General features: G+C 44.2%; 1 protein-coding gene across 3 annotated transcripts in view; it reads left to right on the forward strand.

The window, feature by feature from the left end:
* LOC148033477 (uncharacterized) overlaps positions 1 to 20,749 on the forward strand; it is a 277,944-nt gene that overhangs the window by 195,178 nt on the left and 62,017 nt on the right. For all 3 annotated transcript variants that reach the window (XM_087681411.1, XM_087681412.1, XM_087681413.1), the window contains exon 13: positions 5,349 to 5,507. In XM_087681411.1, coding sequence (XP_087537537.1) covers positions 5,349 to 5,507 — 159 coding nt within the window. The remainder of the gene's footprint in view (positions 1 to 5,348; positions 5,508 to 20,749) is intronic.

The following is a 20,749-nucleotide window of genomic DNA, read 5'->3' on the forward strand; positions in this document are numbered from 1 at the left end:
TTTTTCCTAGCACTTGTTGTGGTGTTTGAGGACTTGGAGTCATCTTTAAATGCATCCAATTCGTCTAGAACCTTATACCAGAAGGTCTCTTTCTCAAACCTTGGCAGTACCCTTGGATCCACTGAGACATCCTTGTCTGAATTCTTCTTCAAGATGATCACTAGTACTAGTGCTCTCCCCATTTCTTCCTAGGAGGCCACTCCTTTAGGCTGGGGCACACCTTCATCACAAGGAGTCACCTTGGAGAAAACCATGACCCTAAGCCAAGCGAGAGGCCTCAGACCTGCTAAATGACAAGCTTGCTGCCTCTATCCACCATGACAGATCTAGGCCATCTTCACCTGCCATAGAAGGTGCCCACCGAGACACCTCACCTGGACATGACTGAGCATATCTTGCCACAGCCCATGAGATAAATACTGGAGGGTCAGACCGAACCTATGGTGTCATCACTCAAGTCTATCTTGAAGGATCAGGCTACATTTCATTACTGTCCACCTGAACATAGGAACTTTCATGTTTACTTGGTTTATTGTACTCTATGGTGAGATCATTTCTAACTCGTTGCTATTTTTTTAGGTCTCATAGGTCACTTTGGCCTTTTATAGCATTAGTGTGTCTTCCTTTCTTTCTTCCTTTCTTTCTTTCTACATCATTGCATGGACCACACAGACTCTGGTTTCTTGCAGTGCCATTAGTGATTAGGTAAATCGTTTTTCTATATCCATTCTTGAACAGCTAGCTGAAGTCTAGGTAAGAATTGACTCCTGTGGCATCACTGTCTCTATTCCATAACTTAATTCAAATTGTGTTTGAGCAATGCCAACTTTGTGAGCTGTTCTATGCAACTGGAAGGCTAAGGCTTTGATGATGGTAGATTCAGCTTGCCTGCATAGGTATATTAAGCACTGTATCTTGGATTCCTATAAGGAATTATGGTTGAATTCATTACAGCTGTGCAGCACACTTCTTTTGCCTCTCCCCAGTTAGTAAGATGGTCAGTAGCCACTATGATATATCAAGCTTGAGTGTTTTGAGCTGCTAGACTCATGGATTTCCACAAAATTGACATCTAATTTTTCAAATGTTCATGAGGGTTAGGCGTCTTGTCATGGGCATCCATCTCAATTTTGACATGGGTAGCACAACTTTTGTAGGCCACCACAACCTTGATTGGATAATTTTTTGAGAGACAATTTTTGGGAAGTGTCAATTCAAACAATTCATGCATGGATCTTCCTAAGGATGCTGTCAGTTTCGTGCTTTTAAACATGTGCCTGTATATTGATATGGCCTTGTTCTAATTGACTTGAATTTATCTTTGTGTTTTATTTTTCACGTATTATTGGAGTCCCACACTAGCTTATTATGTATTTGACCTTGGGAAGTTTCTTCCTGAGGTGATTACTAGTAGATTACTCTTTTCTTTGAGAAAAAAAATGAGTTTATTGTCAAATACTTTTCAAGCTTTCCTCTGGTGAGAATTACTTTGATTCAATTTGACACTAGTGTGAAATTCAAATAAAAGGAGTATGTGGGAGCTGATCATTAGCTCTCATTTTTTTAGTCAAGAAAGAAAATCTCATTTTAATAGTCAAGAAAGAAAATCAGCCATGCAATGGTGCTTGCCATTTGAAACACGATGAAAAAGTAGAAATCTTAAAGCAATAGAAAACACCAAATTATGCAGCATGTAGTGTAAGGTTTCTTTACCACAAGTAAAAAGAGCTTGGTTATCAGCAACAAAAAAGCTAAATTGGTTGGGGAGAAGATATAATATTGAATACATGGCATGCACTCTTGTCGACGGGCTAGTTGTGCTGGTGTAAGGTCATCCTCAAGGTAGATTTTTGCTCCCTTGAGAGCTTTTGTGTCTCCAAAAGGATTAGAGGCCAAGTCAATGCCCACTTTCCATGCAGTCTCAACAATAAAAGTGTTGGGTACCCCTAGCTTCCTACATAGAATCTTGACATCATCTAGTGGGCTGTTCGTTTTCTTCCACCCCACTACTCAAACATGTATGGCTTTGATTTTCCTTCTCTTTTCCTTTTCTAGTGCGACATTCACAAATGTATCTTTGCTTGATGGGGCCTCCTTTACTACAATCCTTTTGAATTTCCTGCCAAATTCTCATGGGCCTTCTTTACTATTGTTTCCTATGTTGGAGTTCCTTTTCCATCAGTGATTTAAGCTCCTTAATATCAGTTGTCACCTTTACAGGCATAATCAACATCATCTCCCAATTCTCATTTTTGCAGAGTCCAAGCTGAATTTTGTAGGTAGCTATGTCAATTTGTAATTTGTTAATCCTCTCTTGAAGAAACCTCTCAATGTCCTCAACAAGGTGAAATGTGCCCATATGTTGTTATGTACCTTTTTCCACGCTTCTATTTTTGCATGCATTTCCTCTCTGATTTTCTGCATTGTTTGATCACATAGAGCATTCATTATTTCTTCCAGATTTTCCATATCATGGTCTTGGATTTTGTTAATATCCTGAATTGCTTCCACACTTTTTTGTGTGTGGCTATCCTTGATCTTGTCAAGATTGATCCATATGATGAAATATTTCTCAGTTTCTCCCCCAGTACACGACCTTGGGGTGGCACATTGCGATTGTTCCAGTGTTCCTATCATTATGAGAGGAAAAGATTGGGTGAGTTGCTATAATAAAAATAGTCCAAGTTTGCAGGCTTAATTCTGTAGGCTTGCAGGTATGGTTAGATGATAATGTGATTGCAGTCCAACTGATCATCAGTCTTTGGTTTATTAATTCCACCATATCTGTCAATTTCGGGTTCCTTAGGGTTATTGACTGATTGGGATCAGTTCAGAGGAAGGGCTTCAGTGGCATTCCCCTTTGTTTGCATTACAAATTTGTCCCTGGATGAGTGTTTGAAGTGACCAGGCAATCAGATTTATCATAAGATGGTTGAGGGTAAGAGATAGGTGACTGAGAAACCAAACAAAGTTTGCTCTTCTAGGGACAGTAAAGCTAAGTGGCATAAATGGTTGCCTCAATTCAGAGGTTTAGAATTCCTGACAAGGGGATTTATTTGGAGGCTTCTTATAGGGGGGCCTCCCCACCTACGATATGCTACAATGCCACAAGATCTCCCATAGTAAATGCATCTTCTGTATCACATGTGATGAGATTCTCACTCATCTCTTTCATATCTTGCCGAGTGGCTAGATAGATCTAGGTTTTCATTTCTGGAGTGTAGACTTAAGTGACATGGCAACATACAATCATCCATTCCTAGGTTTTGGGCAAGATTTCATTGATAGCTGCTTCACAGTTAGAGCAACCCCATCCCTTTCATGTTATGGGTTAGACTGGTCTCTGGGACATTTGGAGGACACATAATGCATTCATTTTTGATTCAACATAAGGTATCCATGGTAATATTGGCCATGTTTGAGGACTATCATATTGGCAAGTAAGCTCCATGATTCCCTTCTCTTGTCATTGTAGCCTCGTGGCTTCTTGGCTTGTATCTATCTTTGAGTTTGCCTGGCTGGCCAGAAGGCCCTTTGAAAATATTTTTATTCTTGAGTTCAAAGTCCTTCACAAAAAAAAAGGATGGAGAAATCTAAGACAACAATTGTAATGCTAGAGAAGTGAACACATGCAGAAGGAGCTTCTCTTGCCGGTCACAATGCTGCTCCAGATGATGGCGCTGCTGTTCTAGACAGCTGTAATTCTGTACCAGCCTCCACAATCCTGTTCCTGCTCTCACAATATCAGGAATGAGTTTGTCGAACCCAAAAATGGCTCGACAACTTGCATGAAGCTGAATGAGAGACATTGAGATTAATGGTTATTTTAAGCATTGTATCTGCCCAAAGTTTCATTTGGCTGTCCAAATTTATAAATGGTTGCTGCAAACTTTTGGCCAGCCCAATCTTTGGTCCAAACTTTCACAGTACAATCAAAAGCCACAACTAAAAGTACATTTCAAACATTTGGAATCTTCAATTCCAAGGTCCCGTCCATGTCCATCATGCCTAGAGCTAAGAGTAAGTTCGCATGCTTTGTGTAGTGAACAACTAGAGTAGCTTGGAGATCATCAGCAAATACATCATGATCATAATGATCTTGGCTCCCCTAATATCTTGGAGATTTTGTCCTTGAGGATTTGGAGACATGCCATAGAAGACCACCTCAGAGTTACATCATTACAAATGAGATCAAAGACCTGGTATTCAAGTTTTGGAGTGTAGAGATGATTGTATTGCCCAATCAAAAGGATGTTTGTCAAAAGAGAATTGGACAACTAGCAGTCATCACACATCCTATTCACTTGCTTGATGAGCCTTAGGTGCATATCGTGTACTTATTGGCTTTGTTTGTCTTATACTAGCAGTGATTAAAAGCCCTTCCTAAATGCTCTTTGTGTTCGTAAGAGGCACGCTGCAATAGCTATGTTCTTCAAAGGCAAAGTCCTCTATATTGGCAAAGCACTTTTGGATGTAGTAGCACTCTTAGGACTCTTATCACTTCAAGTCCTCTGTGTGTTTTAAGCATAATAAATTGTTTAAGGTGTGCTCTTTGCTCTAGGACATAGGAGGAGGGATCAATTGTTCCACAAGCAAACAACAACAAAACAAATACACACAAAACAAAAAAAGAAAAGAAAAGAAAGAAGGTTCCAACACAAAAAGAAAATGGGCAGAAAGAAATGTTATTGCCATAAGGATTCTACCCATTAAAGCAGTCACCTTGGGAGCACCTCTCAACACCCATTTATTGCCCCCATATTGGGTAGTTTTGGCTTCCCTCTTGGCCCTTTCTCTTGTACCCTGAGGGAACTTGAGAGAGTTTCTTGGAAAAACAACAATCTGCCTTTTCTTATGATTAGATCAGTATTCCTACCTTTTAATGACTGGTTATTTCTGCTCATTACTAAGATTGATGCTAGCTTCTTTGAGCTTTGCATTACTATGCACATGAAGGCCCTTGAAGTGAGTTTTTGTGTCATCTGACAATATGAAATTTGCTTTAATGAAAATGAGCAATAAGAAAGGTTGTCTGTTTCTGAAAATATGTTGACAAGTTACTGCTTATGGCATACATATAAAGTTAAACACTTTTCTTATGAATAGTTCAGTATTTCCACCCTTTTAATGATTTGATTTATTCTCTTACTAAGATTTTATGCTAGATTTGACCTTGTTTAAGCATTGCATCACTACGCACATGTAAGGCCCTTGAAGTGAGTTTTTGTGTGATCTGGCAATATGGAAGCAATAAGAAAGTTGTCAGTTTCCTGAAATATATGTTGTCAAGTTACTGATTAAAACATACATATAAAGTTAACACCATTAATCCTCTTTTAGCTGTGAAGGAATCAACTGTGGAATGTTATGCATGCTATGACTTGGCACTAGCAATACCAGGATGTGCATTAGCTAGTAGCAAGTGGAACCATCTTGCTGGTAAAGATTCTTGTGTTGCACGGATACTTGAAATTCCTGAGCCCCAGTTTCCACCAACTCTTGACAAGGTGAGTAACAGCATTGTTTTCCATTCCAGTTTAGATCTGATGTATCTAAGTTTTCTATCCTCTACCTATTGTGTTGTTGATTAAGAATGTAAACTTTGGACTTGCCTGCATACTTTACTAAGTAAATATTGATCATCCTGAAAACAAAGGAAGTGGACTTACCCAACCGATAGTGTGGTTGTGTTTGAAACAATTCAGAGCCAGACCATAGTGGAGGAAGGTGCCAGAATCTCAAGTGCAAAGAGAGGCATCTCTCTTCCTTCTCATGGCTCTGAATCATGCCCAAATGTTGACTGACAATGAGAAAGTAATGACTCCCTTGAAAATCTTCAGATCCAAATGTTGGGCCTCTTATCCCTATCCCAAGCAATCGTCCCCCATGTCACTATCATAGTCTCAATTGTACTACTGGAAACCATCTTGAGGGCTATCCTCCAAACCTCTTGGGACTGAAGGCAGTGCCATAGGCAGTGCCTTTGAGTGCCTCTAGCACTTCGCATCTCAAAAAAACTGCAGGGAACATGCTATAGCCTATAGTCAAGCCATGTGCTGACAACCAAACTCCTTTGTTGCTAGGCATATGGAGAGTGAAATCTTCCTTGATTGAAGCTATCATTCAATCTCCTCCAAACATTGGCTAAGAAAGGTACAGAGATACCCTATCTATACCAATGTTGTGCAACAATTGGCTCTACTTTGATCTTGCTCATTTCTATCCTCCTCCCCAGTGTGGTGGTGTAACCAAAGAAGACCACATCACAAGGTCTGTCAACAAATGCTTCTCTCTAAACCTACTCTCCAACATGCAAGTTGTTTGTCCTTTGATAAGCCCCGTGTCTCCATCCTCCAACATGTAAGAAGTTGTGTCCATGTCAATGTACCATCTCCTATCATATCGAGCCATTACTCTTATCTTGTGTTGGGAGCAACTTGTGAACTTTGTCTAGTCCAATATCTCTCCTCTTGAAAGCCATTTGTTTCTAACACAGTAAAGATAAATTCTCTATTTCTACTAGTTGCAGTTACACGAAATCGGATGTCTCCCATAAAAAGAGACCAATCCAAGTTTGAGAGGTGCTTGAATCTGTCCTCCACTCAGGAGGCACTCCCTTCCTCACTATCTTGATTCTGTGTTGTAGCTTAACACCCCTAAGGCCTAAAGTCTGTATCTTTTAGCCCCATTTGATAAACCTAAAAAGAAAACTATTCTCCCACTGCGGAAGCAGCATATGTAGAGAGCCTTCCTCAATGAATGTGAATCCTCTGTCCTAAAGTAGGACTGGAGTCTGATCTCATTGGCAATTAAAGAGAAGAGGCTGCCTCATTTTCTCGGGGCTCACTGGTGAAGGCCAAATGATACATGATCTCCACCTCTAATAACGGCAACTATGAATCTGACCTTACCAAAAGTAGAGGTGCCAACTCCTTTGATGTGATGTCTATCTCCATATCACGTGAGATTCAAGATATCTCACTAACGAAGTATTCATGGGATCTTGAATCGGATTGTTTTGTGTCACATACCCAAAATCCATAGGATTTGTGCCAACTAATGAGAGCATCTAAAGCTCTACTGAAGATCTCTACCACTGCTACAAAGTTGCCATCAACCCCATCTAAGTAGACTGCTATATAATTTGCAAACTTCACATATAGAAGCTGATCAAACTCTAGGATATGCAATCTAATCCCTTGAACACCTAAGGACCTATGTGTCAAGTAGAAGGCCATGGCCTCTACTAGAAATGAAAAGAGAAAAGGGGTAAAGAATAGCCTTATCTCACTATGAATTGAAGGGGTGCCAAAATGTCAAAATGGTTTTTCACCCTTAGAAGCACCCATAATACATAGATATAATGCAAACCCAAAGGGTAATGCAAGATGAAACACAAAATGCTAGTGCAACAAGTGCCATTTGAGGTATTCTCTCACAGGGGAATTGTTCACTTTCCAAGTGCCATGTTACAAGAATCATCAATGCTCACACAAGAATAGGTGTCAATAAAAGAGGTATATGGCAACTCAATTCTTGAATGTACAAAGAGAATAACCCCTCCTAGCATCTCAAGTTTCACACAATGGATGAGTTTTCAATTGGAGGAGTGCCAAAATGGGTTTTCACCCTTGTCCATAATACAGAAATACAATGCAAATGCAAAGAATAATGCAAGATAAAACAAGAAATGTAGCTAGTGCAGTAGATGTTACTTGAGCAATGCTTTTCTAGGGCAAATTTTCACTTTCCCAAGTGCCCTATTACTAGAATCATCGATATACACATAGGAATAGATGTGAATGAAGAGTATAAGACAAATCGATTCTCAAATGTACAAACAAGGAAAAAAACCCTCCCCACCATCTCTATATTGCTCGTTGAAGAGGAGCCCAAACCCCGCACACATCCCCAGCCCCCCAACCCCGTTTCCTCCTCTCTCATGTTGATAAGGCAGAGGAGCAAGACCAATGCCCTTGCACAAGTGCATGAGTGTCAGTCTATTGACCACCCTAGTGAGGAGGTCAGTTGCGTTGTTCAATTGAAGGCATGAACACCAATTTCAGAGTGGTTGTGCATGGTGTGGTTGGGTTCCTCAAAGTGGTATGCTCACTCTACTATATAGTTGTGAAGTCTCTAGAATTGCTATATAGTAGAGCAAGCATACTATTATACTGTATAGCTGTAAAGTCTCTAGAATCGCTATAGAAATGTCTTTAAAAATGTCACATACATGCTCCTGAGAAACCTCACTAAGTTTGGAGAGGTGGCCTATGAGAAATGGAAGTCTAGGGAGAATTACAGAGAGATGTTGCAACTGTAAGTCAAGCGAGACAACCTAAAGAGAAATGCTAGAATTTGATATAGAAATGCAAGGGGGATGACCACCAAGGCAGTTGGGATTCGCCAGTACTCGATCTCAGCAGATGGTTCTAATGCTGATTGATTATCATAGGCACAACCACCAAATTAGCAATCTACTTGACATGAAAAGAAAGAACCTAGGAGGGTAGTAAAGAAAGGCTAAATTATAAAAAACTAAAAGAAAAAAAGATGGATACCCAAGATAGGGAAAAAGGATGCCCCATCTCGAAGAGAAGATATTCTCTCCATCTCCATGTTGATGGAGGCAATACTCACCAAGGCAAGAGTCAAACAAACTAACCTTTAGCCCAGTTAGGACTGGTAAATACCTACAATGTTAGTCTTGAACTAAAATACAAAACCTAGCATGAAAGGACGAGAAAAGAAAAATACAGACCATATGTTTCATATTGAGATGCTTTGGATATTGTGCTAAGTGAAATAACTAAAGTTGAGTGAGTGTTAGATGTAGCAGAAAGAGATAGAAAAGTGAGTGACTCAATATGTAGCAGAAGACTAGAAAAGTAAAGATACGTCTAAGCCTAAGGGAAATGAAGTCTAACTAGCCTAAGGTTCCAAAGGATGACTGACTCAAAAAGAGATAGCTTAATGGGAGGTAAATGACCAAACCAGTTAGAGATGCTGTAAGGCACTAATTGAGGGGGAGATCCAAGATCCACCACTATTCCAATACAAGCCATCTCTGAAACACAGCCAAGACATTTGATTTAAGCTTAATGGGGTAAGCCCAGACTTTACGCAAAAAATCCTCAATGAACGTCACAAAATACTTTGCGCCACCCATAGACTAACAGGGCATGGGCCCACAGACATCCAAATGTATCAATGCCAAGGGCTCACTCATGCATGTCCTACCACACTTCATATGCGTATTTCTAATCCGTCTTCCATAAAGACAATGCTCACATAAATCAAAACATGCATAGTCAAGGGGCGGTAAGTACTGCAAAAACCAGAAAGCATTTTCATTCCCTTCAAGGACATATGGCCCAAACGGGCATGCCAAAGAGATACATGTGGGATGAAGCCCACTAATAAAACAAGATCAACAGAGGACCCATCAACTACAAGAGGATAGAGGCTACTAGCCTTGGCATCTCTAGCAAGCACAAGTCTGCCATGAGTGATCTTCCAAGCAGAATCCCCAAAAGATATATGAAACCCAGCATCATCAAGCTGCCCTACAGACGTAAGACTGCGTATAAGCGCAGGTACATGGCGTACATCCTATAACAGAAAAGTACTACCAATAGAGAACTACATCCGTACATCCCCAATGCCAACAATAGCAAGTCACCTGTCATCACCCAAGCGAACTAAGCCAGAGACTATGCGGTACGAGTGGAACCAGTCACGACAAGGTGTAACATGAAATGAAGCACCAGAATCCAAAAGCCAGCACTGCGCATACATAGAGTGAACCTCGGTCAATGGCATGGCATCACAAAAACTAGTTGCAAGTATGTACTCCCCATCAGATTCATCAGTGTGCATGACATTTATCTCCTCTATTTTTACACTGGATTTCGCAAGTACCGTGCTACGATCAGAGAACCTTTCCTGTACTTTGTCTTTCCCCTTATCTTTGCTCTCCTCATTGCACAACTCATGACATTGTGGGCGTATATGACCCTTCTTGCCGCAATGATGACATGTCACATTAGTATTTCTCCCACGAGACTTACTGCGTGACTTACCATGTGACTTAGACCTAGACTTCTGCAAGTCTTTGCCATGTCCATAGCCACGGTCGTTCTTACCATCTCTGCCTCTAACAATCAAAGCATGCGACACACGAGAGGCATCCAAGTTCTTACGGTTGATCTCTTCTTGCAGAAGAGCACTCTCTACATCAGGCAAGTTCAAAATAGTAGCAGGAGCACATAAGGCACTGCGAAATACATCCCATGACTTACTCAGAGTCCCAAGCAAAAGCAATGGAGTAACCTCATCATTGAAGGTAATACCCTGCGAAGTCAAGTTCTTGAGAATAGCATGAAACTGGCTCAAATGAACAGACATCGTCATATTCTACTTCATGCGCAGGTCCATAAGTTGCTTCAGCCAATACATCTGACTTGCTCGATTTTTCTGGTCATAGAGATTCTTGATTTTATCCCAAAGCTGCCAAGCACTCTGTGCTTCCTCAACCACATTGTAATGCACCTGTTCAGTGAGAGACAAGATGAGGGTAGACTTGCATAACTCATCAAGCTCATCCCATTCGTCATCAGTCATAGTTTCAGACTGCTCTCCATGCATCCTTAGTGGCTTTATCTACGATTTCTGCACCAATACCTGCCAAACTTGGCCAATAGACATAATTCTTAACATCAAGCTTAGTGATGTTGAAGATAGCACCGTCAGTGGAAGAAGATACCATACTGCAAGCTGAAATAGTGTAGGAACTGCTTGCTGTAAATTGTAGAAAATGACCAAAAAAAACCACCAAAACAAGGCAAAATGGCAAGAAACGAGTATTTAATGATGCTGTCCATCAAGTACCATCAAAAGTACATCAAGCAAGATTATTTAGCATGAAAAATTCCACATCAGTCCATGCATAACTACTTGCTGTAATAAATTACAATCAAGTACAATAAGAGCAAACTGTTGGCAAAATAAATGCACGAAGGCAACCACTGACTATCAAAGCATAACTAGTATCAAGCGGGCATAAATCAGCATGTGACAGTCATACGGACATCGAGCAAACACCCAAGCATGTCAAACGAATCCGGCAGTAAGCCGGCACACCCCCTGTGTAATAGGGCAAAGTGTATACAACACTACTGGCAAAACCTGACACAAGAAGGTGTATGCTTAGGGAGTGCAAAGCCCAAATCAGCCCAAGTACATCTATGTGGACCACGGCATATCAACCATGCAACATCCAAGTGAAGAAGATCCCAGTCTCAGAAGACTCAAAGCTCAATAGCATAAACCACCTGCTCTGTCAAGCATCCAAAGATGCTCCCACTAGCACAAAAGCCATATGGATCAAGCCAAGAAGCTCACGAAAGGCATATGATAGCACCAATGAAGAAAGATCCAAGACCAAGCATCAATAAAACATCATGAGCATATAGGCTCTGTAACCTCTAATTATAGCATCCATAGACATCAACTGTATCCCAAATACAACTCTGGCAAGCCAAGAAACATCCCAAGTAAGTTTCGGGAATCCAAACGCAAGCCAAGACAAGGCTCTAGTAGCAATGGGCTCCAAACAATGTAACTAGCATGTAGTAGTGGCATAGGCCAAGCATGTCAAGACCGGTCAGACATAGGTAACATACATGCCATATGTACATCCAAGACTGTGCATCAAATGCATTCCAAAGCTGAGCTCAAGCTCAAATGAAGATCCGGAACCAAAGACAAGCTTGATGTCATACCTCGAAGGTCAATACTTCATTGCAAATCCCAAAGACATAGCCTGAAACCAATAGGCATAACCAAAGGCATGTAAGATAGCTTCAGCCCACTCTAGTACAGCAAAGATTTACTGTTAAAATTGAGTATTTTCAGCAAGCAAATTAGTCCAAAATGATGGCATAACATGTGCCTTGCATCCCCCAAACAATCGGGCATCAATAGGTACCAAATAGGTTAAGTAAAAGTACCCAAACAAGCATAGCATTAGATGCCAACGTTACTTCTGCATAACATAACTGTGGGACTGCTGTAAACAGTCCTAGGAATGTAAAGATCAGACCCAAATCTGACGCCAATGATCAAGGAGGCTTTCAACACATGTTAGAGACCATAGCCAAGTGCATTGCCAAGCCCAAAGCATGACATAGCCATCACTAAGGAGTAGGTGTGCTGCTGTGCTATGCTGTCCATGAACCAGCCAAAAATGGTGCAAATTTGCTGATGTGTTCTTTTGCTGCTGTACATCCACGTGGCCTCAATGGCAATGATTAGAGGCTCCAGGGGGTGCCCAAGGATGCACACAACAAGCCTCAAGTGCCCAAATGCAAGGGGGAGCAAGATATAAGCTCCAAGGGTTTTAGCTATGGCTGCCCTGATTGACTGCAACCTGAGAACTGAATAAAAGCACTGAAAGAATACTCCAATACCTCTGTAGCAATGCCCTAAGGGTGCCTCAATAGGCCCGAAAGGTGCTCCGGAATCCGGGGAGTGACGGGAGCTCGGGAAGGTCGGCTATGGCTGCCGAGAAGGAGACACACTGCTGTACGTATTTGAATAGAAGCTAAGAATGCCACGAACCAAGCTCGGGAAGTCGGAAAGCCAAGCTCTGATACCAGTTGAAAGGTAAGAAGGATCGAAGCTTGCTTGGAAGTGAGCTATGGCGGAGAGCAAGAGCAAGAAGAGAGAGAGACACAAATGAGAACTCCAACATTCACAATGTGTGACCAGACCTTCCTTTATTCAAACTGTCACTAAAAGAATAAAGAATAAAGTGACAGTGACGGGCGCCCGCCACCTGCAGTGTGCAATGGCGCGTACTGTCAGTGTAGTAATACACAGGTGGCTAGGCAGAGGCACATTTACCCCCAACACTAGAGCTATGCAAGAGGCAATGAAGGCATGATCATGGTCATGCAAAATGCTATTCAATGGTGCCACTTGGACAGTAGTCTCACAAGGAAATTGTTCATTGGTCCAAGCGCCCTTTTACAATCATGTCATCTTGATGATACATATAAAGATATAAAGTACAATATACATAATGTCTGAGAAAAAAACTGTAAACAACATCCTATCATCACCAAGAGAAGAAAGTTGTCCCTTCTCAAACTGGAAGGAAAAAAGGGGAGAATCAATCTCTTCTTGTCAATCTGAAGAAGTGGGGGAGGGTGCACCCAAGCTGATCTTAGGTAGCAAATACTGAAGCACTGTCTTGGTCAATATGTCTACAAAATTATCTTATGGAGGCACAAACTCTAGGCGGATGGTGCCTAGCTTAACTTACTTTCTGGTGAAGTGAAAGTGAACTCCCACATGTCACATCTGTGGTGTGATGATCAGATTGCGTGCAAGGGCAATGGCACTTTGGTTTTCATAGTAGACAATGGTAGGAGAGTCGCATGGAAAATGAAGTGCATAAGCTCCTCAAGTAGATAGTCTACATGGTACCATCAAAGAGAGTTTTGTACTCAACCTCCGCCATGGAAGCTACTATTTTCTTCTGTTTTTAGTTGGCCTAAGAGATGGGTAACAGGCCCAAGGTAAAGAGAGCCGCCATGGGAACGTTGGGTGTCAGAATCTCCTCCCCAATCAGAGTTCGTGTACCCCTGCAAACAAAAACCAAATCCATAAGCCAAGCGATAAGAATAGGTACATCGTAAATATCTCAAAACATGAAGACATGCAATCCAATGTGATATCCTCGATACAGTAAAATACTCACTGAGAAGACTAGGTGTACTCGTCAAAGGGCTAATCGAGGATATCCTTAAAAAGATGGACAATGGGATCAAGAGGCATGGCCACAAGCCATGTCTTTCCGTGCAATACAGTAACGTGCTCGCCTATCGGCTGTCCAAGCACATTTTTAGCGGTCCATCGAGAAACAAATCTAAGTGACGCTACTCGGCACTCCCATGGAATATTTCGGGGTTTGTCGCCTAGGGTTTCTCGAGTCCGTCTCACAACGGAACGTTCACAACCGAACCCACTAGGATCAACTTGAAATCTGGATCCCTAGTGGTCAAGGTCTCTTGACAAATTCTAGTGTCGGGCCCTCGACATCCTACTTTACGCAGAGATACCAAAGCCGAAGCAAACCCATGTCGCAGTTGGTTCAAAGAGAATGGGAAACGAGAGGGATGCGCCACTCAACCTCTCTACCCATAGAGCATAGTCCCATTCTGGTCCCCTAAAACGGCATGAATCGGGTTTCTAACTTAACAATTTCTAAGGGTCAGTTGTGAGAAGCCTCCCAGTTCTCTAGGACCACCCTACCGTAGGACAGGCCCGTCGGGGATTCCACCCACCCGCTTCCCTCAATAGGCATTTTTTAGTTATCTGATTAGATCCTATCACATTTATGTGTGACATTTAAAATCGGCTTCTTTAATTAAGCCTTTCAAGGAACATGGTTTTTTCGCGTAACTTATAGCACTGACACGAAAACAGAGCAAGCAGTCCTTTTAACAAACAAGTTCAAACAAATTCCTTAACTTATCTTCAAGTTAATCTTTGTCTCCTGCCCATATAGGAGAAATTATATATCCCTTCTACCCTACAGAAGTAACTGGTCCAAATCACATGGCACCACAAATTCCATCCTTTATCTAGAATAAGATATTCCAACGCCATAGACGTTGGGCTCATGGCAGTCTTCAACTCCGTTTCGGACTATGCAAGGGGTGTCCAGAGTTCCACTTGACCCACAAGCGGCCTAGGAGTGAGACACAATTTCCATGATTGGCCTTTTCACCACTCCACCTTTGGCCCGTGAATCAAGCAATACCCTTCTTAGGTTGAGCATGGTGTGACCTTGGAGATGATCCACCCACGCAAAATATCCTTTCCTTAATTAATCCAATTAAGAATCAAGCACAATCAAGGCAATCAGTCTAATATCATCTTCCAAGAAAACATTTCTTTATCCCCATGGCAACTTGTCATCACAGACCCTTGCCATGAATTTACCATCAATCACAAGCACTTGGAATAATAATCCAAACCACAATCCAACAATCAGTTGAATGTAAAAGCATTTAGAGTGTTGTTCGATCAACCAATAAAAACAATGGTATTCTTTTCCAAACATTGCGGAAATAGTTGCGATAACATTTCCATCGCATATTTGCTCTTTCCCTTTTTTTTTGCAAATAAAGAGTGGCTAATTATATTACTTCAAGAAAAAACCCTTTGAATATAAGAAAGTGCTCATGCTCAACAGACTAGCTAGAGCTGATGCAGAGTCGCAAACATATCAAATGTACAAGCCTTTCAGGGCGGTCTAGGGGGGATGGGGACACGAAGCCATGGAGGGGGGGTGTAACGCCATTTGGGGCTGCCTACGTACATCTTGAAAAATAGGTCCTGGCTGCCCCAAGTGCGCATGAAGTGACAATGAAGCTCTTGACGAGCCCTAGACTCGCCCTGCACTTGATTCTATTGTCCGCAGAGGGAGTGGATGATGGAGGTCCAGAGCTCTGCTAAGGTCGCCTGTACTGAAAGACTGTCACCGCCAAAAACCTCCTGACATTGTGCCTTCCAGATAGGCCATCCAGTAAGACTCCCTATAATCTCGCATACTTCAAAGCGGTCTGCTATGGGCTCCAATACCTGGCGGATGCGTTGAGCCTCCAAACCGACCACTGCGCACGACCTTGCCTCGATGATGAATATCATGTCCTGCATCCCAGCCTCATACAGAAGGTGATGGCCCTGGCTAGCTACGTGTTAGAAGAAAGCTCCCCAAGAGATGCATCCAAGGCTAGGAGCCATGCAACGAAGGACGCGGCATGCTCCTCTCCACACTAGCTGCACCATCTCACACAACCAAAGGCATTGTTTTGGGTTTTCCAGAAGCTACTGTGTGCAACGCTTACAAACTCCCTCCTGCATCTAGGCTAGCCAACTTCCCACCACCAAGCCTCCATGTGCCACCAGCCATAAGAAATACGATACCCTTCTCGGTCTCCAGCTATCCTATAGGCGGTGCCAAAAGGTCCGTCGGAAAGGCTCCGTGATGCCGTGCTCCGCCCAGTGCCTACTACGCGACGGCGCCCAATCCATATCCTCCTGCATCAGTACGTATCTGCCAATCTTGGTAGTGTACTCCAGGAATCTCAGTGGCTTCTTGGTGACCACAGTGGCAGGCCATAGCCACTCTCTGGGATCCCACTCCAACTCATCAAGTGGCCTACCCTCCCAGATCCAGAGGCACCACTCCATGAGCTCCTGCCAGAAGACAAAAGAGTCCGTCCAACCACCATGTCTTCCCTTGAAAGCCAATCACTCGGATCCTCCTCCATGAAAGGATAGCAATCCCCTCGTCCTGCTACCCCCTGTCAAGAGCCAGACACCCCCCCTCCTGCACGGTGAAGAAAGTCCCAAGTAGAGCCCTGCCCCCTCTACCGGCCACTTGGAGAGGGATGCTTACTAGTGAAAACCTAGTGGCCCATACCTCCCCAAGCTTTATCGGCTCTCGTATCGGAGGAGCAAGCCACCCCTGAGGTATTGCTGCATCTATCTCCCTTCTCCTCAGCTCCACTCCTCTCTAGCAGCCTAATACTCGATGCAACATCTCCTTGTCCACCAACCTCTACACCTCCCACCATGTCCTGATGGTACAAGCCGGGCCGGCCTCCCACCCAACCCATTGGATATGGGGGTGGTCACCAATCTATACCCCATCCCGATCTTTGACTTGGGGGTTCTAGATCACCGGCTGACGGTCTATCTCCTCCTCGTAGCCTGGGGAGCTTTGGATTAGGGCCTTACGGAAGCCCTGCCACACGTGGAGCAAGCTGCGTAGGAAAGGCAATTGGGAGGGGGGGGGGGGGGGGGGGGGGGTGGGGGGGTTTATCTAGGCTGACATGAAGATCCATCTCAGGGACGGCCTCCACACACCATCGAGCCTCAGTCTACACTCTTGAAGACCCTCTTGCAATAGGACCTTCCAAGTCTGCCCTCCTGGTGTGAGGCCACGAACGACTAGATTTCCCAAAAGGGCCATACTCTAATACTTTGAGTCTATGATCCGGAGCTCTCCTCCCTTACGGGAAGTCGGAGGCAGCGTAATCCACTCACCTAAGACCTGAGAAAATGGGACATCGCCTCTGCAAAGAGTAGAAACAGGTACGGGGCAAGGGAGCAACGGGGCAATGGGGCAAAGAGTAGGACCAATCTCTCCAGCCGAAACTCCTCCCCTTGCCTACCACCTATGAGAACCCTACTGGTGGCCGATCTGTAAAGTGCGAAGACCCCGCGAATCCAAGCCTAGGGGAAACCCAACCTCACCATGGTGCCTTCTAGGAAATCCCAGTCCACCCTGTCATAAGCTTTCTCGAAATCCAAGAGTAGTACGGCCAGTCTCTGCCCACTGTGCTGAGCCCACTCTATCGCCTCAAAGAAGGTGAATATATTGTCGAGGATGCTCCTATCGTGGACAAAGCCTGTCTGTGTGTCACGGATAATGTCTGGAAGCACGGGGCGTAGTCGCCTACCAATCATCTTTGCCAGTGCCTTATAGGTCACTGACAATAAGGTGATCAGTCTCCACTGGGAAAGCTCCAATCTATCTCCCCCTTTGGGGAGAAGACTCATAAGGCCTACCGAGAGACTCCATGGCATCTGTCCTGAAGTGAAAATCTCCTGGAATGCCATCAGTAGGAGGTCCTTCACCACCTCCCAGTAGGTAGTGAAGAAAGCCTTCGAGAGGCCATCCTCTCCCGGGCATTTCTGCCCATCCTGTGTATGGAAAGTCTCCTCAAGTTCCTTCGCAGTGAAGGGGGCTAGAAGGGAGCATTCCATCTCCTCTGTGACAAGGGACGGGATGTGATCCCAGACCTGCTGTCTACATCGTTGTCCTTTGGCTGAGGCTATCTCCTGCTGAAACAAGCACCTGTAGTAGTCGGTGGTAATCTCCATCACCTCATCTGGGCTAGAATGAGTCCTCCCATACTGATCTCGAAGGCTGCGTATCTACTCTCCTAAGGTACAAGGCTGGTGAACCTGGAAAAACTCTCTACACATCGTGTCCCCTTTCTGCGCCAAAAAAGCTGTTGAGATGCGGAAAGAGAACTCCGAGCGCCTGTCCTCAAGGCCAGCAATGGCAGCTCGTGCGCGTACCTCCCATGCTTGGAGGGTGGGATCCCCTAGTGCCTTCTATAATAATCTCTGCGTGGCTGCAAGGTCCCACCGAAGTGCTCTCTCGTCCTCCCAGCTCTACTTCTTGGCCTGTATGGCTACCTCTTGGCAAATACTGCTCGACTCGACTAGGACCTCTGCAACCTTCTCTGCGATCCAGTCCCTCCTGCCCCACTCCCTAGTCCAAATCTGCTTATTCTCTCTCATCACCTCCTCCCTCCTATAGATCAAGTCCAGGATCCGACAGTATCGTGCATCCAGGGTAGATGCTAGAGGATCAAGTGTTAGGAGAACCAGGCAATGATTGGACAGCATGGTACTCGCCAATTGCCCAATCTGGCCTCTGCGAGAGCATCCCCACTCTCCCACATAAAACCTTTCCAACCGCTCCAACAAGACACCACCTAGTTGCCTGTATCTCCAAGAGAAATCCAGCGACCTCTCCCTCCTATGGAAGGCAGGATCTCTCCAAGCATCGCATGCTCCTACTGCCAGTAGGAAGACCTCCTATGCCTCCTACTCCTCCCCAATCATGCCCTGGTAGTTTCTGCCTCTACCCTACTGGGTCCTCTAAGGCCTCCAAGTTTTTGAAGTCTCCTCCAACAATCCAAGAGTCCACCTCTAGGAGTCCATCCGCAATCTCCACCCACAACCTGCTGCTTGCGTGCCCTAACCTCAGTAGGGCCATAGACATTGAGGACTCCGAGGCATGAGTCCCTAATATCCAATCTGATCCATAGAACCCTCCCTGCCACTATCATCCCGTGGTCTCATACTACACAAGCGGTGAAACTTATGCCAATAGAGGTGCATACGCCTCCGCTCCTGCCGTGGGCACCGATGGTGTGCTCCCAGTAAGTGTGTGAGCTGCCCAGGAGTACCTTTCCTACCCTCTGAGCTTGGGTGGGCGTAAGCTTATACTCATGTAGAAATAAGATGTCGATCTGTCCGGCAAGGGCAGATTGCAGCTCCTGCCAAACAATCAACTTCCTGGATCCACGTGCCCTACTATAGTGGAGGCTATTCACATTCCAGGATGCAAGGTGTAAACTCATGGAAAAACCTATGACTGGCCGAACAAGCACATGTTCAGCATGGAAGCTGCAGACAAAGAGGAGGAGCTATGAGGCATGCAGATACACTTCGCTGCCGGCGTGAAAGGTGAACTCCATTTCCCCATGGTAGGGCATGATGGATGCGCTTGGTGGTACCACCAGGGCATCAATCAACCAAGCTGAGAGGCGAGACTCTGTACATTGGTAGAAACGGGCCGCCTATGCTAGGGGCCACTCAATCACATCTATTGGCACTCTGCATTGCGGGGGGGGCTCGAAAGATAATGCTCAAATGAGGGACCTCTGCCCCTGCCCACCAGTTGATGTCCATCATACAGCTCTCCCACTACTGGGAGAAAAGTGTCAGTCCACCTTCTCCTATCCACTGGGAAATGTGATCTGCCACCTAGCTCTTCACCTCCTCCTCTACCTGAGTCATCGTCCAACCTCCTGTGTGAGAGGTCTGACAGAAGAAGGCATAGTTTGGTCCATCCGGTGGTGCTAGTAGATGGACCTTACCGCTCCTAGCCTTGCGTACCACGAAGATTCGCACCTCTAGGGGTAGTAAGAAAACTCTGCGCTGCGATCAGTCACGGGACAGGGGTGAGCAGTCTGCGGCGGGCGGGTCAGATGGGGCAGGCACGGGCAAACGGGTAGGCACAATCAGTTGGGGGCAATGCGAGTAGTCGTGGCGGAAGGCAACAGTGTAACGTGACAGGACAGAGCTTCACTCAATGTTTATGCTGGACACTTCCGCTCTCCCCCTTGGGATCAAAGAGCGATACTATGCAGAATTTCAACTTGACTTTATCTTTCTTTCTCCTAAGGCAAAGAATGCGAGACATATTTGCAACGATGCAAGACTATCTTCCAATGTAAAATAATTTCCGAATTATTGTGCAAGTTGTAATCAACTCATGGTTTGGCAGCACAAGGTAAACTTGACGTATTTAAAAGTTATAAGAGGGGGGGTTTTATACGCTGCAAGGAGGGTTATTACATCCTCTCCCCCTTAGAGAACTCGAAATGTTCTCGTCTCAAAAGGAATTGGAGATTTCATTCTAGAACCTGTGGGGTAGGACCCATCATGCATTCATTGCGACACTCTGACCACTCATAAGCATGCAGTCTTTTAAGACAACAACTTATTGTATTTGATATATCCGAGTCTGGATTACAAGAGAAAAGTTTATTATAGTTACATCTCATGAATGTCTTCTAGATTTTTCTTAAGTACCTGGTAGATTCTGGATCCCTGAATCTTGTACAACTTCATTCCTTATACATTCTAGTTCTCTTTGAGTCTTGTTGGGACAATTAGCGTGGATATGTCCAATGTTGTCGCACTCGGAGCATCGTTGTTTAGGGTGCTTTGGACATTCCCTTTTGAAATGACCTAACTCCTTGCAATAGAAACAGCGCAGAGCTTTATCACTTGGGGTCACAAGATTCTTAGTTGGCTTTGGCAGGATTCTCTTTTTTAGACCAAATTGCCCTAGGATCCTTTTAGC

Source organism: Lygodium microphyllum, chromosome 7 (assembly GCF_053477565.2).
Source record: "Lygodium microphyllum isolate KBCC chromosome 7, Lygodium_microphyllum_v1.1.10, whole genome shotgun sequence".
NCBI lineage: Eukaryota > Viridiplantae > Streptophyta > Polypodiopsida > Schizaeales > Lygodiaceae > Lygodium > Lygodium microphyllum.